The following is a 25085-nucleotide window of genomic DNA, read 5'->3' as shown; positions in this document are numbered from 1 at the left end:
TGTTTGAATGGTGATAAGCATGCAACATATATCTGTGAAAATTCAACAACAATTACAAGGGCATTTTGCCACAAATGATTTGACCTTTTTTAAATGTGTAAAATGGTTTTCAAATTTTTTTTTTATTTCATTTATAAGTAAGCAGTGTTATTTCTACTTTAAAGTTAAAAAAAATTACTATTCATTCTCTTCATTTCTTTTCTTGCTGTCAACTTCTTATCATTTTGCATATTATATTTTTGTCTTTAAACATTTTTGAATTGAGTTCTGATTGTAGATGAAATTATTAATTTTTTAATTAAATATTATATGACAAGGATAGATTTTTCATTAACTAATGAAAGAAATTATTCTCTTAAAAAATATATATTTTTTGAAACGTCTTACCTAAAAGCACCATGAACCTCTCATCTCGACAATAGCTATGCATGCACCTCATAGTCCCTCGTCGATGTAGTCTCAAGATCTCATAGGTACAACCCTTATATGTTCCTTTGCCTATGACTCTATGACTGACAAATCATGGTAAAACTAGAACTTTGCTGGGTCCATGATTTGCTAGAATTATAATTTTTGTTAGGAGGACACTAAACTTTTACAAGGTTGTATTTTTTTTTTACTTTGTTTTTTTATTAATTTGTTGTGTTAATTTGTTGCATTTTTGCTAGAATTGAGTTTTAGCATTGTTTGGGCCGGATATGAAGAGGGTCGTGCATTCACATTGAGCAAAAGAGGAAAGTGTCTAAATTGATAAACATATCCAAACAAAATCATTTTGATTGAATTCACTTCACCTCTCTATTAATTTAGTTGGATTCGATTTTCATTTTATATGCTTTGGTTTTTTGGGTTTTTCGGTTTTAAATCGCAACACTGATTGCATATCTTTTATGTACTCTCTACGACTATGTGAAGTCTTAAGAAAATGAGAAGAGAGAAAAATACGAACTTGCATTTAGTACACTCTGACTATCTCAAAAAAAATTATAAAAAAAAAAGAAAAAGAAAGAAATCGTTTGCTAAAACCCTAGCTTCGAATATTCTCTTCACTAAGCATCATCATCTATTCTCTCATTGACTCATTAATTTTATGGACCAATAAAAATTTGATCTATTTTGATAATTAAAGGATTATTAGGTTGTCTAGTTTACTAAATTTATTTTAAATAAGATTAATATTTAGTACTCTAAATAGCCCATGAATCATATATATTCTATTATCGCTATATATGTAAATGTTATAATTATTATAATTTAGCTATATAACTAAGCCTAACTTTTAATTTAAAAGATTAACTTAACATACTCTTTACTCATAAAAATGGCCGATACTTTTTTTTTATTGAGTCAATAAAAATATCAATTAATAATATTCTTAATTTGAATATGAATAATTTAGTCTAACAATTATAACATATAGATCTAAATTTAAATTATTGGTCTATATTATAATTAAACAAATTAGTAAATCCCCCATTTTAATTGAGTCCATTTTCAAAAAAATCTAAAATTAGTCACAAAATTTTATTACTTATAAGTAAAAATTGTAAGTGAGGGAATAACTTTGTGGAATATAATTTTATAATTTATCTTTAAATTATTTTTAAATAAACTATTTTTTATTGGACTAATGTTAATGAGTCAAAAGATTGGTCCAATTTCAACATTTTACAATTATTAGATTAATAAAAAAAATTAATTAATAATAATTATAAAAAAATATTTTCTTAACATAATTCTAATTTTAAAATTTAAAATTAATAAATTTGTTATGAAACTAGCGTATTATTTACCTTAAAATTAAATTGAAAAAACTTTTACTTAATAAAAAAAATTTTTAAAAAATAAATTATGAGTGAGTGAAAGGATTAAAAGCTTCAATAAACCCAGAAACTGCAAAAATGGTTCGCAGCATCAAAAACCCTAAAAAAGCCAAAAGGAAAAACAAGGTTTACCAATCCTTCTTATCACACCTGATAATCAATCAATCAATCAATCAATCAGTCGATTGAACAATTAATTTTTTTCCCCACTATTTTTGTAATTAATTTTTGACGCAAATCTCTGTTGTAAAATATACAGGGCTCAAAGAGAGGAGATGGGTCATCTTCTTCCTCATCGATACCCTCGATGCCTACAAAAGTATGGCAACCAGGTGTGGACAAGCTGGAGGAAGGCGAGGAGCTCGAGTGTGACCCCTCTGTCTACAATTCTCTTCACGGCTTTCACATTGGCTGGCCTTGCTTGAGGTTTTTCCTTTATTCCGTTTTGTTTTTCCTGTTTCCCTATATTTTCAAACAAAAGTAGATTCAGTTGTGAAAGTGGAATGCTTGAAAGATTGGATTTTTATTATGCAGACTGTCCTCTGATTTTAAAGTTGAATGTTTAATTTGGATATTTATGAGCTTGTCTTTGATTGAATGGAGATTTAGGTGCTTTTGAGCGGATGCTGTCATGTTTTTTATGAATTCATAGGAATTTTTGAATATTTGGTATACCTTAGAACTGATTAATTTTATATTGCTTTGCTTCTTTTGGTTCTGAGAATCTGAAAAAGAAAGTCCCCATTTGGATGGGTGTGAATTTGAAATTATGATGTATTTGGATTTTACATTATGTTAAAATCATATGGTTTTTCACTTGAAAAACAAATCCAAGTTCTTTTTTTTTTCAAATGTATACCTATCAAAATGAAGCCTAAAATAATTGTACATTTATTTATTTTTGTAATTTGATTTAATTTTGGCAGTTTTGATATAGTACGTGATTCATTGGGTCTGCTTCGGACGGAATTTCCCCACACAGTTTATTTGGTTGCAGGGACTCAGGTGAGATTCACTTCACAATCATTGGTAGTCACTGAGAGTTTATCTCGTAGGAAATCTATTTGTGATAGTATTGAATGTTTCTTCGGATTTAGATACTATTACCTATCATAATGGAAATAACAACAGGCAAAGTCAGATTAGGCCTTACAAATTATGAGTCTGCCTTTTTTCCTGCAGGGGACAAAATTGGACCACAGGTCCATGCAGCTACTGGAAAATGATATTATGTTTTCGGACCTTTCTTCTATCTTTTTATTTTAATCATTATTTTATCTCTTAACACATTTGTTTATATTCCTATAATCTGCAGGCAGAGAAAGCTTCTTACAACTCTATTGGAATATTTAAAGTATCTAATGTTTCTGGTAAAAGACGTGAATTGGTGCCCACCACAAAAACATCTGGTGACACTGACATGGATACTGATAGTAGTGATAGTGATGAAGATAGTGAAGATGAGGAGGATGTTGGAACTTTGACACCAGCTTTGCAGGCACTTCCTTTTTTCTTAACTTTTATGATTGGTCTGTTTTAATACTGCTTTATTTTTCATGCATTTTCATTTCCAAGTTTGCATTCACAGTTACGCAAAGTAGCTCACGAAGGATGTGTCAGTCGTATACGCGCAATGACACAAAATCCCCATATATGTGCATCTTGGTCAGATACTGGTCATGTTCAGGTTAGAAGTACTTTCTTATGATCTAAAGTTCTTTATCTTTTATATATATTTGATATTTACCTTTTCATGTGTTGGGTGACTTCAGCCCGAAGCATAAGATATTAAAATGGTAATACTGGGGTTTTGAAAATGTGAGACTAGTAGGTTATTGACATAATGATTCTTTTTTCATGTGCTATGAATTGCATCTTTACATACAGATATGGGACTTCAGTGCTCATCTGAATGCTTTAGCACAATCAGAAGCAGAAGTTAACCAGGGAGGCTCTTCAGTTTCTAATCAGGCTCCTTTAATTAAGTTTGGAGGGCACAAAGATGAAGGTTATGCAATAGATTGGAGTCCTCGTGTCACTGGAAGGCTGGTGTCTGGTACTGTTGAATATTATTTTTTTTATATTTTGATTTTTCCCCCCACTTCCCAAATATCTTTAACTATTATCTGCTTAATGTGTAAAGTACTTGTTTGAACGTTGAAGGTGACTGCAAGAATTGTATTCATTTATGGGAGCCTACATCTGGTGCAACATGGAATATTAGTAATGCCCCATTTATTGGGCATTCTGCAAGTGTGGAAGATCTACAGGTACATAAATTACTTTTGAATCCAATATGAATGATCTTTCATAAATTGTTCAATTTTGTAAGAAATGTTGTCATATTTTGTCTATGCAGTGGAGTCCTACGGAAGATGAGGTATTCGCCTCTTGTTCTGTTGATGGAAGTATTGCAATATGGGATATCCGCTTGGGGAAGTCACCAGCAATTTCTTTCAAGGCACATAATGCAGATGTGAATGTTATTTCATGGAACAGGTGTGTTGATATTTATGGTATCTGATTCACTGTTCTTTGCAACACTCTTCTACTTCTATTTTATAGGTAATGATCTCATTAATTACTTCATTGGTTGTGATAGGTTGGCTAGTGTTATGCTGGCATCTGGAAGTGATGACGGGACATTTTCTATTCGTGATCTTAGATTGTTATCACAAAAGCAGGTATGCCTATGTCTAATGTAGGATATTGTAACGTTTTGTTTTCCACAAATAAAAAAACGAAAAGAAAACAGCTATTTGACCCAACAATTTTGTACCAGTCACCTGGCTTGTTTTATTTATCATAATCCTTACTAGGGATGTTCATGGGTTGGGTCAGTCTGGTTGACCGTGAAATGCTAGGCCAAACCAACCTTGGTTTGGGAATCATTATAACTGAAGCAGAAAAACTTAGGTAGAAAACCATACTCCTCGGGTTAGATTGGTTGCACTCAGTTTTGGGTTTGATTTTTGGGTTGAAACATTAAATCTTAAACTCAATCTCAAGAATTCAACATGATAACCAAACAATTTATTAATTCATTTGGTAGAAAATCTGTATAGAACTTTATTAAAATATCTCTAATGCATTCAGTTTCATAAAAACAACAAAAATAAAAAATAAAAATAAAAATCTTTGAGATTGAATGTGTAAATCTCATAAAAACTATCTAGTAAAAATGAATCTTAGAAGAGAAACTACATAGAAATCAAACATGTCTTCGTCTGTGGTGGTGATTGTCAGCATCAAAAATGCTTTTAATTCTTGATCTCATCTTTTTTTTTTTTTTACTGCATATTTTATTTTTTGGACCATAGCTTAATGTGTATTGATTGTTGGTTTTTATTGAATAAGAAAGGATTAGATATAGTTAGAGTATAATCGCAGAAGAGAGGGTTTCTAATTTTTTTTTTTTTTTTGGAGTTGCCTTAACATGAAGAACAAGAGGATAGGGTTTGTTTAGGATATGATGTTGAGTCTATTTGACATTATTGTTGGAGTTGCAATTGAGAAAAACAGCCCCTTAAATATGTTAGTTAAAAGCTACTAAAAATTTTTCAGTTGCATTTGAAATGTTGCTTTTCTAAAAAGCAAGTTTGAAACACAATCTCAAGGAAACTTGATATATAGTGTGATAAAATGATAGCTTTATTAGTCATCTCATTCTGGAGCTGTTTTATTTTTTCTTGAATCAAAGGTTCATTAACCTTTTCATGGACTGTTTTCTGATCTATTTCTCTTTTAAGAGAATAAATGAAATTTTCTTTATTTTTTATGTTGCTTTTAAGCACATCTATTTCTCTTTCTATTGGTAAAGAGATAAATTCAAAAATAATCTCTCTTCCATCTATTTCAGATACTATTCCCTTTTCAGTAATTGACTTGATAGGGTATAGCATGTGTAGGAATGGGTTTCCTAGGATTACCGGATGAGATAATCCTTTTACCATTATAAACGGTATTTCGAAACATATTCCCTGATTACAAACTACCGTATCAGATAGCTTGTATTTGATACTCATTTTAGAGCTATCTGCTGTATGTAATTCTTCTACTGTTTTAGAGAAGTATTTCGAAGGTACAAGTCCTTCATCTATACAGCATAGATCACTTTGAATCAATCAAGGCTATAGTACTGAATAAGTACTCTTTCTGAACAATTATTGTTACTTTCGTATGCCATTTATGAGTTATAACTCTATCAATTCTATTAACATACTGGAGACTGTTTATCTCTACTTGTTCTTCTTCTTTTTCTGTTGTTTCCATCATTAATGGAGAATCTTGTTTTACTTCTAGTAAAACTATTCTTTCTTTTAAGAATTGCACTTCAGTTTTAACCGAATTTATTTCTTGCCTTAATTCTTTCACAGTTGGTTCTCTTGGTGTTTTAACCCTTTTGATTCTTTCCATAATTTCTTTAAGATCATATGGATTAGCCTTCTCTTCAATTCTTTTTTCTAAAGGACTTTTCTCTTTGAATACATTTAAGTATTCTTCTAGTCTTTTTCTTTTTTCTTTCGATTTTCTATTTTATCTATAAGATCTAATATCAGGTTTTGTTCTTTTGTTAAGACACACAAACCATTTAAGGTACAAAGTGATTTGTAATAATCACATTTTCCATTACATTCTGATTTTTTATCAAACTCAGTAGAAGATTCTTCTGACGTATAATCTATGACATTGACTTCTAAGTCTTCTGGTTCTGACTCATTTAAGAGTATCTTAATTAATGAATCTTTAAGATTTTCATCAATTGCTAATGCTTGTATTTGTTGCTTTACTTTACACTTATTAGCGTAATGTCCAGTCTTTCCACATTTGTAGCAAACTACATTAGTTTCTCTTGTTTCTCTTTTCTTCTTTTTAGAAGATGTTGCAGATTTCCTTTTAAGAGGTTTTCTGTACAGCTTTTCCTTTTTAGGATAAAAGGTTTTATATTTTTTAAAACTTTTCTTACCTTCTCTCCTCCCCCTTTTTACTTTGCCTTTATAAGGAAAAGTTACAGGTGGTAAACCAAACTGCTTCACGTAAATCACCAAGTATTCTTTTACCGGTGAGTCTTTCTTTTTGCAACTGGCGATGAATTTTTAATTCATTGCACAAGGATATACCTGCTGAGACTACTTCAGAAGCTAGTTCTTCGTAGGTATAATGGTTGTATGGTAGGGCACCATCATTTTTATCCCTAATTTGTTTTTTGACTCGTTCAGAAAATAACGAGGGTAATCCAGAAAGAAACTTTTCTTTCCAGAAATCATACTGATTATCTTCCCTAGTGAAAATAAGGGAAAAGAATGTGTCTTTATACCACTTAAAATGAGACAGATCAGGACACCTTAAATTCATTAGTTGTTCCTGGGATCTATCTAGTTATAAGCTGGCTGATCCTACAGATCAGGACACCTTAAATTCATTAGTTGTTCCTGGGATCTATCTAGGTATAAGCTGGCTATGGTGTACAAGAGTGTATTAACACAATCTGGTACTGATGTTGGACCTTCAGCTCTTTGTTCTGTTTTTACAGCATCTAGGATTTGTCTTTTTCCTTCTTCTGATAAGGAAAAATCCTACCAACCTTTAAGTTGGCCAGTAAAACCAGATATAATGGCACTGGTTACTCCTCGATCATTGTTGCCTTTGACCTTTGCGGCTAAGGCATACATGGTCATAAAATGGATCACATTTTTAATCTGATAATCAGATAATCCATCTATGTTCCATTCTACAATTGAAGTTCCATCGTATTGCACATAATTATAATTAGTGTCTTCGAAAGAAAAAGACTAGAAGAATACTTAAATGTATTCAAAGAGAAAAGTCCTTTAGAAAAAAGAATTGAAGAGAAGGCTAATCCATATGATCTTAAAGAAATTATGGAAAGAATCAAAAGGGTTAAAACACCAAGAGAACCAACTGTGAAAGAATTAAGGCAAGAAATAAATTCGGTTAAAACTGAAGTGCAATTCTTAAAAGAAAGAATAGTTTTACTAGAAGTAAAACAAGATTCTCCATTAATGATGGAAACAACAGAAAAAGAAGAAGAACAAGTAGAGATAAACAGTCTCCAGTATGTTAATAGAATTGATAGAGTTATAACTCATAAATGGCATACGAAAGTAACAATAATTGTTCAGAAAGAGTACTTATTCAGTACTATAGCCCTAATTGATTCAGGTGCAGATTTATGCTGTATAGATGAAGGACTTGTACCTTCGAAATACTTCTCTAAAACAGTAGAAGAATTACATACAGCAGATAGCTCTAAAATGAGTATCAAATACAAGCTATCTGATACGGTAGTTTGTAATCAGGGAATATGTTTCGAAATACCGTTTATAATGGTAAAAGGATTATCTCATCCGGTAATCCTAGGAAACCCATTCCTACACATGCTATACCCTATCAAGTCAATTACTGAAAAGGGAATAGTATCTGAAATAGATGGAAGAGAGATTATTTTTGAATTTATCTCTTTACCAATAGAAAGAGAAATAGATGTGCTTAAAAGCAACATAAAAAATAAAGAAAAATTCATTTATTCTCTTAAAAGAGAAATAGATAAAAAAACAGTCCATGAAAAGGTTAATGAACCTTTGACTCAAGAAAAAATAAAACAGCTCCAAAATGAGATGACTAATAGCATCTGTGCAGAAGTTCCCAATGCATTTTTGGGCTAGAAAGAGTCATGTGGTTAATCTATCATATGAGCCCAGCTTTGAAGAAAAAATGATACCTACAAAGGCCCGACCCATAGCAATGGGGCCTAGACATTTGGAGATCTGCAAAAAGGAAATTGCTAACCTCGAGTTAAAAGGGCTAATTAGAAAAAGTCAAATCCCATGGAGTTGTCCAGCGTTTTATGTTGAAAATGCTGCTGAACTGGAAAGAGGAGTACCCAGATTAGTAATCAATTATAAGCCTTTAAATAAGGCCCTTAGATGGATTAGATATCCATTGCCTAATAAAAGAGATCTGTTAAACAGACTCTATGAGGCCCAAATTTTTTCAAAGTTCGATATGAAGTCTGGATATTGGCAAATCCAGATAGCTGAAATAGATAGGTATAAAACTGCCTTTACTGTACCATTTGGCCATTACGAATGGAACGTAATACCTTTCGGGCTTAAAAATGCCCCGTCCGAATTTCAAAAAATAATGAATGAAATATTTAATGCTTATTCACCATTTTCAATAGTCTACATTGATGATGTCCTTATTTTCTCCAGAACAATTGATCAACATTTCAAACACTTAAATGTGTTTATGAAAATTATCAAAAGAAATGGTCTGGTAGTCTCGGCCAGAAAGATTAAACTCTTTCAGACTAAAATTAGATTTTTAGGACACAATATAGAACAAGGATCAATTATTCCTATTGATCGAGCCATTGAGTTTGCCAGTAAGTTTCCTGATGAAATAAAAGAAAAAACCCAACTTCAAAGGTTTTTAGGAAGCCTTAATTATGTTTCAGACTTCTATAAAAGCCTGGCCCATGATGCAAAGCCTTTATTCCAAAGGCTTAGAAAAAACCCAAGCCCATGGACTAAAGAACACACTTTATCTGTTAAACGGATAAAACAAAAGGTCAAAATACTTCCCTGTCTGGCAATTACTCATCCATCTGCCTTAAAGGTAGTGGAAACTGACGCATCTAACGTCGGGTACGGAGGCATCTTAAAACAGAACCTAGATGGCAAAGAAACCCTAGTCAGATTTACCAGTGGAATTTAAACAGGACCTAGAGTTAATTACTCTACGGTTAAAAAAGAGATCTTATCTATAGTTCTCTGTGTACAAAAGTTTGAATCTGATTTATTGAATCAGAAATTCCTTATAAGGGTTGATTGCAAAAGTGCAAAAGAAATATTATTGAAAGATGTTAAAAACATCACATCTAAACAGATTTTTGCAAGATGGCAGGCTATTTTATCTGTGTTTGATTTTGATATTGAGTTTATTAAAGGAGAAACTAACTCATTACCTGATTTCTTAACACGTGAGTTTCTTACAGGACATAAGTTCAAAAGCCTCAGTAACTCCGTCAAAGCGAACCCACGAGGTATCGCCACCTCCGTCTAAAATGATGGACAAACTCAGAGACGACGCTTATGCTATCAGTGTCGAAGCTAATAATGCTAAGGAGGTTAATTACCCCTACATTCCAATAAGTTACTGTTTTCTTATGCCAATAGACAAAAAACACAAGGAACTGAAGCCTTATGAGGTAGCTAATTTCTACACTGAGCATCATACAGTAAATCCTTATTTACCAAAGGATTATACTTATTATCAAGCTATCCTAGCAGAGACCGATTCAGTGGTCTTTTCTCCAACAGAAAGGTCCGCTAATGAGTGGGCATTTAGCAAATTTATCATCAAAAGGATTATATCCTACGACGAATGGGGAGATTCTCTCTTTAAACAAAAGGAGTTGAATTTCGGAAAGCCCAGGTACTTTAATTATTTTGATTACATGATTGCCTGGACTGGTGCCTTAATTTATGAAAATAGGCAAAGAAAATTTAGCTGGTTCATACAGTTCCAGTTAGATAAAGAATCATGGGAGTTTCCTTCCTGGTTCTATGAATGGTTCTTTAACTGGGGATTATATCCCGTAGCTTTACCTAATAAGGTAAGATCTGTTTATGAACAGTTTACTGATTCAAATAAATCCTTAAAGGATTCAAGATTACTTTTTACTATGCTATATAAAATTCCATGGATAGTCAGATGGGATTATATTATCTCTAAAAAGAAAATGAAAAGGTTCGGAGAATTCTCTACCGGCCATGTTCCTGGTTAACCAGAAGAGTCCTAATAAAATGGTGGGATAAATGTGACTTTTCGAGCCACCCTCTGTTTATTCCTCCAAAGGATTAATTTCTCTGGCTAAAAAGCCATACTGCCTAGTCCTTCAGTTTCATCAAACCTGTCAGACTTGTTCAAAGACCTACTCAAATCAGTGCCGAAAGATGAGCTTCGCCGACAACTTTTCAGCGCACTTCAAGAAGACGACAAAGATGCTAGCTCAAAAGCATACAGCTCAAAAGCAAAAGATGCTGCAGAGTGCTCTAAGTCCCGTCAAAAGGACGAAAGTGACAGCGACACTGACATGGAAGGACAATACTGGGAAGACAGTTAAGACCCTTATGAACTGTAAAGGGTACGAAGATTCCTGCCAGCTATAAAAGTAGCTTCTGCCAACTCCACTTTCTCCTGTCTGCCACTAATAGTGACGCATGCCATGACGACTGAAGATTCCTTCTAACTCTTATAAGAAGGCCTCCCGACTTGCTTAACAAGCGGAATGTGTAATAGAGAAAAATATAGAGTGTTTTCTAAGTTTTAGAACTTCCTCTGTAAGGTGTGTTTCAATTCTTGTTCAAAAGAGTGTACTGTTTTCATATCAATAAAATATATGGTATTTTCTTCATCTCAATCTTCTTTTCCAAAATTAGAAAAAGAGTTAGATGTTTTAATCGATCAAACAAGAGAGTTAAACCAAGAACTTGAAACACTGTCCCAAAACACTGTGGATCTTCTTGGCCAACCCTCTGGTAAGTACGACTATTGGGTTTACTATTCACCTCCGCCTTCTGCAAAAATTCCATTTTCTTCCATTAAACCCACTGGTTGGAACGACTACAGTAGCTCTGTGAGTATTACTATTCATATAATTACTGTTTATATTATTTGAAGCACTGTAAGCATCATTACTATTTAAGTATGTTCTGCACTTGCCCTTAAAGGGATCCTGTGCATCAGAAAACTGTTCATGTCTACTTATGTTAATTGCCTTTTATTTTATTTACGTTGTCTTGATTTAACTAGTAGAAGAGAAGTAGAATTGTTTAAACAAGCCTTAGTAGAAAACGGTAATGATTTGTGTAATTATCATGCAGAAACACATAATGAATTCTGTGACTGTAGAGAACACCAAAGGTTGTTAGTCTTGTTTAGAATTATAATAAGTTTGTTAGATATTTGGCTTAATAATAATAATTTTTAATTTTCTTCTTCATATTAAGTTTCTCATCGTGTCTGTCTAGTAGTATATCAGCTGGAAACTAGTAACCGCTTGAGCCCTTCACTGGTGGAAGGTAGAGCAACCGTTAGCCACAACGCCACGTACTACTAATAATAGTGTCGATCCTTGCGTCGAAGTATCCGGCGTCTCAATTGGTATCAGAGCCAAGTTAGACAATAGTTTGGTCAAAAGTTCTAGTGAAACCCCAAGTCGCGTATCCGTCAGCCGTTTAGCCGAGGTCAGGCGTTTTAGGCATTTGGAGTAAATCGTTGACAGTGATCTAGAACCTATGGACAAATTATTTTCTCGCTTACCTGGTAGCTCTAGAAGCGCTAGATTCGAAACCGAGGAAAATAAAAAATCAAAAAATAAAAACAAAGAAATATTGTTAATGTCTAATATAGAAAATAAATTAAATAATTGGAATTTGCCACCTATATCCTCAAGTTTAATATATAAGTCAACTAATAGTTTTAAGTTTAGATCAGACTATATAGTAAAGACAGTAGAACAAGCAACTCCTATCCATGTAGGATTAAGTTCTAGGAGTTTATTCTCTGAAGAGCTTTTGAAAATTCATCAAAAGACATATCAATTCCTACATATAGGAATGATTCAAGTTGCTCTTAAACCTGCAACTAGATTAGGCTTAAACACTTCAGCCTTAGTCTGTGTCAGAGACAAACGACATAAAGACTTCAATGATTCCTTATTAGGAATTATAGAATCCTCTCTCTGTGATGGTCCGATTTATTTCTCTTGCTATCCCAATTTCACAGTCTCGATAAAAGATCCCAACATTATGAAAGCTTTATCCTTAGATATAAAAACCTCAGGATATAATATGTTACCAGGATCTGAGAATATTATCCTTATTTATAGGATTCATTACAAAGCCATGAATACAGTAGTCCCTAATCTCAGGGAAGAAACAACTAAGCTGATCACCCCAAAAGGAACTACTACTTTCTTCGTCACAGACTTAGAAAAGGGAAACCTAGTAGTGCCAAAATCCATAGAATGGGAACAGGTTAAGTTACCTGACAATTGGATTTTAGAAGAAGCAATTCCTCCTAAAAAGGAAGAATCTGATGATGTAGAGTCCATTATTGAAACAAACAATGGAACGGTAGCAATATCATTTGCAAGAACTAGGTCCAGAAACTCATTCTCAGGAAGAACTGTAGTTTCAGAACCTATTATTCCTAGGACATCCTTATCAGGAATAGACCTAAAAAGGTTTAGTTCTATAGGAACTCATAGAACTGACGAACAAATAGCTCAGCCCATATACGGCCCAGAAAGCATAAGTTCAAGCCCAATAAAAACAGAAAGCCTTAAAAGGCCAGAAAGCCCAACTCCTTCAGATATGGGATATGAAAAAGAAAGTGTTAGACCACCTAGAAGGATTATGGCCCTCACAAAAGAAGAAAGCCCATTTGAAAAATGGTTTCAAATGACTTTCACAATTGATAAGCAGCATGCTTTTCTAAAAGAATATGCATGGTATCAAAATAGGGGCGGAAATAAAAAATTTCCTGAATTCATGAAGTTCATGATGAACTGCAAAAAGCAGCCATTTCCAGATTTTGAAGATAGGATGGTTTTAGCAACTCTAGAATCAGCCTATAGGAATTACATTACCTCAAAAGGTAAAACGCTTAGAGGAGTTTTTCTGTAAAACTCAAAGGTTTCGTTAAGGGTGCTATAGACTTCTTTTTAGAGTCCTTTGAATCTAACCCTAATTCTGTTAACCTTTTAGTTAACTCTTCAATCATTTCTGAATGATCATCCAATTTAATGGGTAATCTTTCTGTTTCTATGGGTTTAAATAAAACCTTCTTTTCTGTTGCTAATCTTGAAGTCTCTCCTTTCTCGGGTTTATAATCCCTTGACTTAAAATTTTGGAGCTGTGTTTCTACCCTGTTTAACTGCTGTCCTATCGTGTATAAGCTAAGGTTAGCAAAGTTTCCTTGCTTATCAGTTCTGGAGAAGGGTGAATACTCTACTTCTTGATTTTCTGTTACCTTATAAGATAACTCTGTCAATGGAGGGTGAACTCCTCTACTAAACCCATAGAAACAGAAAGATTACCCATTAAATTGGATGATCATTCAGAAATGATTGAGGAGTTAACTAAAAGGTTAACAGAATTAGGGTTGGATGCAAAAGACTCTAAAAAGAAGTCTATAGCACCCTTAACGAAACCTTTGAGTTTTACAAAAGAACTTGAAAAAAGATTAGAAGTTCTTAGCATTGCGCCTTTAAGTCAAGGACAAGAAAATGAATCTGAGGAACCGGAATTAGATTCAGAATCTTCTAATTCAGAAGAACAAATTAATAACATAGAAACTATGTTTAAACAATCTGAACCTTTAGAGGTTAATAGGATTGTATACCCTAAACCTAGGGCAACCATAGAAATGAAGCCTTATTATCCCAGGCCTTCACCAGTAAATCTACAATTCGAAGACACAAATTATAATTATGTGCAATACGATGGAACATCAATTGTAGAATGGAATATAGATGGGTTGTCTGATTATCAGATTAAAAATGTAATCCATTTTATGACCATGTATGCCTTAGCCGTAAAGGTCAAAGGCAACAATGATCGAGAAATAACCAGTGCCATTATATCTGGTTTTACTAGCCAACTTAAAGGTTGGTGGGATTTTTCCTTATCAGAAGAAGGAAAAAGACAAATCCTAGATGCTGTAAAAACAGAACAAAGAGCTGAAGGTCCAACAACAGTACCAGATTGTGTTAATACACTCTTATACACCATAGGCTTACATTTTATAGGATCAGCCAGTTTATATCTAGATAGATCCCAGGAACAACTAATGAATTTGAGGTGTCATGATTTATCTCATTTTAAATGGTATAAAGACACATTCTTTTCCCATATTTTCACTAGGGAAGATAATTAGTATGATTTCTGGAAAGAAAAATTTCTTTCTGGATTACCCTCGTTATTTTCTGAACGAGTCAAAAAACAAATTAGGGATAAAAATGATGGTGCCCTACCATACAACCATTATACCTACGGAGAACTAGCTTCTGAAGTAGTCTCAGCAGGTATATCTTTGTGCAATGAATTAAAAATTCATCGCCAGTTGCAAAAAGAAAGACTCACGGGTAAAAGAATACTTGGTGATTTCTGTGAACAGTTTGGCTTACCACCGGTAACTTTTCCTTATAAAGGCAAAGTTAAACGGGGGAGGAGAGAAGGTAAAAAAAGTTCTAAAAAATACAAAACCTTTTATCCTAAAAAGGAAAAGCTGTACAGAAAACCTCTTAAAAGGAAATCTGCAACATCTTCTAAAAAGAAGAAAAGAGAAACAAGAGAAACTAATGTAGTTTGCTACAAATGTGGAAAGACTGGACATTATGCTAATAAGTGTAAAGTAAAGCAACAAATACAAGCATTAGCAATTGATGAAAATCTTAAAGATTCATTAATTAAGATACTCTTAAATGAGTTAGAACCAGAAGATTTAGAAGTTAATGTCGTAGATTATACGTCAGAAGAATCTTCTACCGAGTCTGATAAAAAATCAGAATGTAATGGAAAATGTGATTATTACAAATCACTTTGTACCTTAAATGGTTTGTGTGTCTTAACAAAAGAACAAAACCTGATATTAGATCTTATAGATAAAATAGAAAATCAGGAAGAAAAAAGAAAAAGACTAGAAGAATACTTAAATGTATTCAAAGAGAAAAGTCCTTTAGAAAAAAGAATTGAAGAGAAGGCTAATCCATATGATCTTAAAGAAATTATGGAAAGAATCAAAAGGGTTAAAACACCAAGAGAACCAACTGTGAAAGAATTAAGGCAAGAAATAAATTCGGTTAAAACTGAAGTGCAATTCTTAAAAGAAAGAATAGTTTTACTAGAAGTAAAACAAGATTCTCCATTAATGATGGAAACAACAGAAAAAGAAGAAGAACAAGTAGAGATAAACAGTCTCCAGTATGTTAATAGAATTGATAGAGTTATAACTCATAAATGGCATACGAAAGTAACAATAATTGTTCAGAAAGAGTACTTATTCAGTACTATAGCCCTAATTGATTTAGGTGCAGATTTATGCTGTATAGATGAAGGACTTGTACCTTCGAAATACTTCTCTAAAATAGTAGAAGAATTACATACAGCAGATAGCTCTAAAATGAGTATCAAATACAAGCCATCTGATACGGTAGTTTGTAATGTTTGTAATCAGGGAATATGTTTCGAAATACCGTTTATAATGGTAAAAGGATTATATCATCCTGTAATCCTAGGAAACCCATTCCTACACATGCTATACCCTATCAAGTCAATTACTTAAAAGGGAATAGTATCTGAAATAGATGGAAGAGAGATTATTTTTGAATTTATCTCTTTACCAATAGAAAGAGAAATAGATGTGCTTAAAAGCAACATAAAAAATAAAGAAAAATTCATTTATTCTCTTAAAAGAGAAATAGATCAGAAAACAGTCCATGAAAAGGTTAATGAACCTTTGATTCAAGAAAAAATAAAACAGCTCCAGAATGAGATGACTAATAGCATCTGTGCAGAAGTTCCTAATGCATTTTGGGCTAGAAAGAGTCATGTGGTTAATCTACCATATGAGCCCAGCTTTGAAGAAAAAATGATACCTATTGAGACGCCGGATACTTCGACGCAAGGATCGACACTATTATTAGTAGTATGTGGCGTTGTGGCTAGCAGTTGCTCTACCTTCCACCAGTGAAGGGCTCAAGCGGTTACTAGTTTCCAGCCGATATACTACTAGACAGACACGATGCGACTCTTAATATGAAGAAGAAAATTAAAAATTATTATTATTAAGCCAAATATCTAACAAACTTATTATAATTCTAGACAAGATTAACAACCTTTGGTGTTCTCTACAGTCACAGAATTCATTATGTGTTTCTGCATGATAATTACACAAATCATTACCGTTTTCTACTAAGGCTTGTCTAAACAATTCTACTTCTCTTCTGCTAGTTAAATCAAGACAACGTAAATAAAATAAAAGACGATTAACATAAGTAGACATGAACAGTTTTCTGATGCACAGGATCCCTTTAAGGGCAAGTGCAGAGCATACTTAAATAGTAATGATGCTTACAGTGCTTCAAATAATATAAATAGTAATTTTATGAATAGTAATACTTACAGAGCTACTGTAGTCGTTCCAACCAGTGGGTTTAATGGAAGAAAATGGAATTTTTGCAGAAGGCGGAGGTGAATAGTAAACCCAATAGTCGTACTTACCAGAGGGTTGGCCAAGAAGATCCACAGTGTTTTGGGACAGTGTTTCAAGTTCTTGGTTTAACTCTCTTGTTTGATCGAATAAAACATCTAACTCTTTTTCTAATTTTGGAAAAGAAGATTGAGATGAAGAAAATACCATATATTTTATTGATATGAAAACAGTACACTCTTTTGAACAGGAATTGAGACACACCTTACAGAGGAAGTTCTAAAACTTAGAAAACACTCTATATTTTTCTCTATTACACATTCTGCTTGTTAAGTAAGTCGGGAGGCCTTCTTATAGAAGTTAGAAGGAATCTTCAGTCGTCATGGCATGCGTCACTATTAGTGGCAGACAGGAGAAAGTGGAGTTGGCAGAAGCTACTTTTATAGCTGACAGGAATCTTCGTATCCTTTACAGCTCATAAGGGTCTTGACTGTCTTCCCAGTATTGTCCTTTCATGTTAGTGTCGCTGTCGCTTTCGTCCTTTTGACGGGACTTAGAGCACTCTGCAGCATCTTTTGCTTTTGAGCTGGATGCTTTTGAACTGGCATCTTTGTCGTCTTCTTGAAGTGCGCTGAAAAGTTATCGGCGAAGCTCATCTTTCGGCACTGATTTGAGTAGGTCTTTGAACAAGTCTGACAGGTTTGATGAAACTGAAAGACTAGGCAGTGATGGCTTTTTAGCCAGAGAAATTAGTCCTTTGGAGGAATAAACAGAGGGTGGCTCGAAAAAGTCACATTTATCCCACCATTTTATTAGGACTCTTCTGGTAAACCAGGGAACATGGTCGGTAGAGAATTCTCCAAACCTTTTCATTTTCTTTTTAGAGATAATATAATCCCATCTGACTATCCATGGAATTTTATATAGCATAGTAAAAAGTAATCTTGAATCCTTTAAGGATTTATTTGAATCAGTAAACTGTTCATAAACAGATCTTACCTTATTAGGTAAAGCTACGGGATATAATCCCCAGTTAAAGAACCATTCATAGAACCAGGAAGGAAACTCCCATGATTCTTTATCTAACTGGAACTGTATGAACCAGCTAAATTTTCTTTGCCTATTTTCATAAATTAAGGCACCAGTCCAGGCAATCATGTAATCAAAATAATTAAAGTACCTGGGCTTTCCGAAATTCAACTCCTTTTGTTTAAAGAGAGAATCTCCCCATTCGTCGTAAGATATAATCCTTTTGATGATAAATTTGCTAAATGCCCACTCATTAGCGGACCTTTCTGTTGGAGAAAAGACCACTGAATCGGTCTCTGCTAGGATAGCTTGATAATAAGTATAATCCTTTGGTAAATAAGGATTTACTATATGATGCTCAGTGTAGAAATTAGCTACCTCATAAGGCTTCAGTTCCTTGTGTTTTTTGTTTATTGGCATAAGGAAACAGTAACTTATTGGAATGTAGGGGTAATTAACCTCTTTAGCATTATTAGCTTCGACACTGATAGCATAAGCGTCGTCTCTGAGCAGTGTTATCAAAGGCGCGCCTGAGGCGCAGCCCCAGGCACCTCGGGGCAGCTGAGGCGCAAGGCCTCACTGAGGCGCACCGAGGCGCGCCCCAATGAGGCAAGGCACATTATAAAATGGTGGGCTGCTAGGGTTTTTTTTTTTTTAAACTTGTCCAGCAGCCAACAGCCAGCAAAAAGAAAAAAAGAAGAAGAAGAAGAAGAAGAAGAGGAAGAAGAAGAAGAGGAGTGAAGGGAGAGATCTCAAACAAACCTGGTATGTATTTTTTCTTCTTCTCTTCTTATTCTTCTTCTTCTCTCTCTCTCTCTCTCTCTCTCTCTCTCTCCTGTGCTGGGTATTCTTTTTCTGCTTCTTTTTTTTTTTTGGACTGCCAGCCCTCTCTCTCCCTGTAGTGTTTCTGCACTACACTTTCTGCTTCCTTTTTTTTTTTTTGGACTGCCATGCTCTCTCTTCTGCACGCTGCACTGCACTTTCTATTTCCTTTTTTTTTTTTTTTGGACTGCCATGCTCTCTCTTCTGCATTGCACTTTCTGTTTCTGCTTCCTTTTTTTTTTTTTTTTGGACTGCCATGCTCTCTCTCTCTCTCCCTGCTGTAGTGTTTCTGCACTGCACTTTCTGTTTCTCCTTCTCTTTTTTTTTTTTTTGGACTGCCATGCTCTCTCTCTCCCTGCTGTAGTGTTTCTGCACTGCACTTCTTCTCTTTTTTTTTTTTTTTTTTGGACTGCCATGCTCTCTCTCTCCTGCAGTGTTTCTGCACTGCACTTTGTTTTCTGCATTTTTTTTTTGGCTGCCATGCTCTCTCTCTCTCTTTCCTGCACTGTTTCTGCACTACATTCTTCTTCTGCATCTTTTTTTTTTTTTGGCTGCCAATCCTTACCCTGCAATGTTTTTCTTTTCCTTTTCTTTTTACTATAAATTTGTGATTTTGACATATTATTTATTGTGAATATGTGAAAATATGTTGAGACTTGAGACTTGACAACTTGAGATGCTAATAATATGCTAATTCAATTACTCTTATTAGCTTTTAGTTTTATTATTGGATTAAAAATGTTTTATGAATTATGACTTTATTTTCTTATTGCTAATTGTTATTAGGTCTTCTTAGAAATTATTAGAAATATTGTAATTGAGTTTGTGTTATCATAAATTGTTAATTTCTATTATTATAATTGGATTATGGTACTATAAATTGGTATGTATGTATATTATTGTTGGCTTGTTGTTACTTGTTAAATTATTAATTTTCTTATCTTTTTATTTTATTTTTGCAAAGATGGAATCGGAGGCATCTACCGCTGCTAAAACTGACAATAGCAACAAAGATCCCGCATGGAAATATGTCCACTTGGTGAATCCAAACAATAGAAATGATGTTGCTTGTAACTTTTGTAGCAAAGTTACAAAAGGAGGGATATTTCGAGCTAAACAGCATTTAGTTGGAGGATTTCGAAATGCTACAATGTGTAAGAAGTGTCCAACACATGTGCGTGAAGAGCTACAAGAGTATATGCAGCAAAAGGCTTCAGCAAAGACCTTAGATAAATTGCCTGATTATGAGGATGTTGAAATTCTTGGAGATGACGAAGATGAAGATGATGTTGGGACAATTCTTAGAGGCTCAAAAGGAAATAGTAAGGTTCAAAAGAAGGCAAGGACAAAGGGTCCAATAGATTTATATTTTGCCAAAAGTGCTGCAAAGGCGGTACAGGATAGAAAAAATTCAAAGCTGAAGCAAACCACTATTAATGAGGCATGTAAAAAGGAATTGAGAAAAAAAGCATGTAAGGATATAGCTCGATGGATGTATGATGCGGCAATTCCTTTTAATGCTGTCAATTATCCAAGTTTTCAAGTTATGGTGTAGTTTATTGGACAATTTGGGATTGGTATGAAAGCACCTAGTTTTCATGAGGTGCGGGTTCCCTTATTGAATGAAGAAGTTGCTGAGGTGAAGAATTCATTGAAGTCCTATGAAGAAGAATGGGCAAAGTATGGTTGTTCTATAATGGCAGATGGACTGATAAGAAACAAAGGACTTTGATTAATTTCTTGGTGAATTCTCCAAAGGGAACTGTTTTCATGGAATCTGTTGATGCTTCAGAGTACTCAAAAACTGGTGATAAGATGTATGACCTGCTTAATAGATTTGTAGAGCGTGTTGGAGAGGCTAATGTGGTTCAAGTTGTGACAGATAATGCTAGCAATTGTGTGCTTGCAGGTAATTAAGAGTTTTTATTCTTACTATTATTAGATAGTTTAATTTAATTGTAAGTAAATAATGTATTTAATATTTATGCTAATTGCTACCATACTTGTTTTGTTTTTAGGGAAGTTATTAGAAACAAAGTGCCCTCATTTGTATTGGACTCCTTGTGCTGCTCATTGCCTAGATTTGATGCTAGAAGATATTGGAAAAATTCCCAAAATTCATAACACAATTAAAAGGGCAGTGACATTGAATGGATATATTTACATTCGTCCGGGTGTGGTGAACATGTTGCGGCACTTTACTGGTGAAAGAGAGCTAATTAGGCCAGCTGTCACAAGATTTGCAACTGCTTTTCTCACCCTTCAACGTATACGTAAGAACAAGGCGAATTTGAGAAAGATGTTTACCTCAGAGGAATGGACCAAAAGTAAGTGGGCAAAAGAACTGTCAGGTAAAAAAGTATACAGTATTGTCATGATGCCTACTTTTTGGACTAATATTGTTTATATCTTAAAGATATTTGGTCCATTAGTTCGTGTGCTTAGATTAGTTGATGGTGAGAAAATGCCTGCAATGAGCTATCTGCTGTATGTAATTCTTCTACTGTTTTAGAGAAGTATTTCGAAGGTACAAGTCCTTCATCTATACAGCATAAATCTGCACCTGAATCAATTAGGGCTATAGTACTGAATAAGTACTCTTTCTGAACAATTATTGTTACTTTCGTATGCCATTTATGAGTTATAACTCTATCAATTCTATTAACATACTGGAGACTGTTTATCTCTACTTGTTCTTCTTCTTTTTCTGCTGTTTCCATCATTAATGGAGAATCTTGTTTTACTTCTAGTAAAACTATTCTTTCTTTTAAGAATTGCACTTCAGTTTTAACCGAATTTATTTCTTGCCTTAATTCTTTCACAGTTGGTTCTCTTGGTGTTTTAACCATTTTGATTCTTTCCATAATTTCTTTAAGATCATATGGATTAGCCTTCTCTTCAATTCTTTTTTCTAAAGGACTTTTCTCTTTGAATACATTTAAGTATTCTTCTAGTCTTTTTCTTTTTTCTTTCGATTTTCTATTTTATCTATAAGATCTAATATCAGGTTTTGTTCTTTTGTTAAGACACACAAACCATTTAAGGTACAAAGTGATTTGTAATAATCACATTTTCCATTACATTCTGATTTTTTATCAAACTCAGTAGAAGATTCTTCTGACGTATAATCTATGACATTGACTTCTAAGTCTTCTGGTTCTGACTCATTTAAGAGTATCTTAATTAATGAATCTTTAAGATTTTCATCAATTGCTAATGCTTGTATTTGTTGCTTTACTTTACACTTATTAGCGTAATGTCCAGTCTTTCCACATTTGTAGCAAACTACATTAGTTTCTCTTGTTTCTCTTTTCTTCTTTTTAGAAGATGTTGCAGATTTCCTTTTAAGAGGTTTTCTGTACAGCTTTTCCTTTTTAGGATAAAAGGTTTTATATTTTTTAAAACTTTTCTTACCTTCTCTCCTCCCCCTTTTTACTTTGCCTTTATAAGGAAAAGTTACAGGTGGTAAACCAAACTGTTCACAGAAATCACCAAGTATTCTTTTACCGGTGAGTCTTTCTTTTTGCAACTGGCGATGAATTTTTAATTCATTGCACAAGGATATACCTGCTGAGACTACTTCAGAAGCTAGTTCTTCGTAGGTATAATGGTTGTATGGTAGGGCACCATCATTTTTATCCCTAATTTGTTTTTTGACTCGTTCAGAAAATAACGAGGGTAATCCAGAAAGAAATTTTTCTTTCCAGAAATCATACTGATTATCTTCCCTAGTGAAAATAAGGGAAAAGAATGTGTCTTTATACCATTTAAAATGAGATAAATCAGGACACCTCAAATTCATTAGTTGTTCCTGGGATCTATTATAATTGATTATGTTCGGGTCAGTTTGGTTTTATAAGAGCCATTTATATTTATGTTCAAACCCAAATTAACAAATGTTGATTTGTGATGTTCTTTACCAGTTCTGATCCAAAATGGCTAAAAACCTTGTAAATTGGGTTGGATTGGCATGGTTTGATCAGTTTGATCAGCTTGTTGTATAGCCTATTCCTTGCCCAAATGTAGATTGTTAGTGTAGAGGGCTAACATTGTACTACTAGTTTATGACACATGAGGTGGGATGAATAGTCTTTACAAAAATGGTGGGACATCTGTCTCTGCTAAAAAAAGGATCCACATAGCTGATCCCAACTAGATTGGGATTAAGGCTTTGTTGTTGTTGTTGTTGTTGTTGATCTGTCATTGTACATTTTCTAGAGCAACGAAATGATCTTTCTAAGTCATCACATTGTCAATATAACTTGTCTTTCATGTGCCTTGTATGTGACGCTAGGGATATCTGATTTTTGTTGTCATTTGTGATCGATATTGCCAAGTTGATTCCTGGATGGACTGTATTTTTGGTGTATCTTAAGGTTCATATCTTTCTTTATCATTTTTGAAAATGAGGAAGTTTGTGATGATTAAATTCCTGTAGAAAATTCTATCAACAATGAAATGGTTAACACTCTCCCACTTTTGCCTAGTTAGGTTCTAACACCCTTTGTAAGTTAATATTTCAGCGAAAACCAAATAATGTTACAGGCTACATCTTCTAAATAGACAACAAAAAGAGTAAATTTGCTAAAGAAGTATAAATTTGGTACTAGTTAATGTTACACGTATTATTCTTGAAATGGGTAAAAGAAGAAAAGAACTTGAGAATAAATTGGGTTACAGATGAGAAGTCAGGATTCACTTATGGACTGCATCACTGGCTCTGGGGGAAGCTGATGTCACTGCTGTTATTTTGTACATTATTTTGAACAGAGTTTGAAACTGACTTTCCTGAGAGAAAGGGAATCAGTTAGCATTAATTAATTTAATCTCCTAAAGAATTCTTTCGGCACTGATATCTGATATGCTCAAACACACCCCCTTCCTCACATGCCATCTGCTAAGCTGCAAAATGATGATCTCGTTAGTTTTCAACATTGCAAAAGTAGGTGTTAAATGGAAAGCATGTGCCATCTTCTAACTGCAACATGGTGATCTCATTACTAGTTGTTTTTTATGTGGCAGGAAGAAGATAAATCAGTCGTGGCACATTTTGAATACCATAAGCACCCTGTAACATCCATTGAATGGAGTCCACATGAAGCCTCTGTTTTGGCAGTTTCATCATCTGAAAATCAGTTAACGTAAGTGATGCATAAAGAGCAACCAGTAATAGGATAATCCAATTTAATATGATCGTTACTTATGCTTTTTGTGGACATATCATAGTCCACATTCCCAATCCCATTAAGCTGCCTCTGTTTAAAACCTACTGTTTTATCTCCTGTGTATTGCCAGAATATGGGACCTCTCTTTAGAGAAGTATGAGGAAGAGGAAGCAGAGTTTAGAGCTAAAATAAATGAGCAAGTGAATGCTCCAGCTGATATACCCCCTCAGCTTCTGTTTGTTCATCAGGTACTTTTTGTTTAATTAACTCCACCCCCCAACCAAAAAAAAAAAAAAAAAAACCCCACCACCACAAGAGCATTCAATTTCAAAATGTTCGACTTCCGTCTCTTACACCCAATTGTAAACTTTGAACAGGGGCAAAAAGATTTGAAAGAACTTCATTGGCATGGTCAGATTCCTGGTATGCTCGTATCTACTGCCAGTGATGGTTTCAACATATTGATGCCTTCGAACATTCAGAGTACTCTTCCCTCTGAAAGTGCTTGAGAGTTGAATCCAGTCAACAGAATGCCTCATGACCTCGTTGTGACTGGTGTTTTACATGGCTAAATGGAAAGAGTGATGTATCAGCAGCTGCTTTGATACCAATGAGTGAGAAATTTTGAATATGTGCATTTTGTTTTCTTTCTGTTCTTTGTGGCATCTAATGCAGCAGAGGTTTCTAGAAAATGCATCTGGCTCCATTTTTGTAATTTATTTATTTATTTTTTTTTTTGGCAAACTGGCAACTTTAGCAACCTTATTACCTTCTATTGAGAAGGCTTCAGTTTGGATCTTTTCCAAATTGAAATGGCCCCAGTTTCAGTTAAAAAATATATGCTTACGGTTAGGTTAATCGAATTGTGAGCACTTTAGGTAGGTGTGGCTACAGTCCAGTTTGGACTCGGAACTGAATCAAAATCAAATAGGAACTGGAACTGGTTTGAAAGAGTGTCTTTACTTGCTGCTGCATTCCTTACTAGTCTTCTTTCATTTTAGAG

General features: G+C 33.9%; 2 protein-coding genes across 2 annotated transcripts; both read left to right on the top strand.

Moving 5' to 3' along the window:
* Positions 1-1794: 1794 nt before the first annotated feature.
* On the top strand, positions 1795-24963 carry LOC110660030 (protein HEAT STRESS TOLERANT DWD 1). Its single transcript, XM_058144069.1, has 12 exons — positions 1795-1949; positions 2083-2249; positions 2750-2828; positions 3139-3321; positions 3412-3510; positions 3711-3879; positions 3987-4093; positions 4183-4322; positions 4426-4507; positions 23940-24058; positions 24213-24330; positions 24460-24963. The coding sequence occupies exons 1-12, from the start codon at positions 1902-1904 to the stop codon at positions 24589-24591; spliced, it is 1443 nt and encodes a 480-aa protein (XP_058000052.1). The 5' UTR covers positions 1795-1901; the 3' UTR covers positions 24592-24963.
* LOC110652716 (uncharacterized) lies at positions 18705-20619 on the top strand. The gene is made up of 2 exons (XM_058144070.1): positions 18705-18860; positions 19882-20619. Exon 2 carries the CDS (start codon positions 19882-19884, stop codon positions 20470-20472), a length of 591 nt encoding a protein of 196 aa, XP_058000053.1. The 5' UTR covers positions 18705-18860; the 3' UTR covers positions 20473-20619.
* Positions 24964-25085: the final 122 nt, after the last annotated feature.

This window comes from Hevea brasiliensis, chromosome 3 (assembly GCF_030052815.1).
Source record: "Hevea brasiliensis isolate MT/VB/25A 57/8 chromosome 3, ASM3005281v1, whole genome shotgun sequence".
NCBI lineage: Eukaryota > Viridiplantae > Streptophyta > Magnoliopsida > Malpighiales > Euphorbiaceae > Hevea > Hevea brasiliensis.
This window is presented reverse-complemented; position numbering and strand designations above follow the sequence as displayed.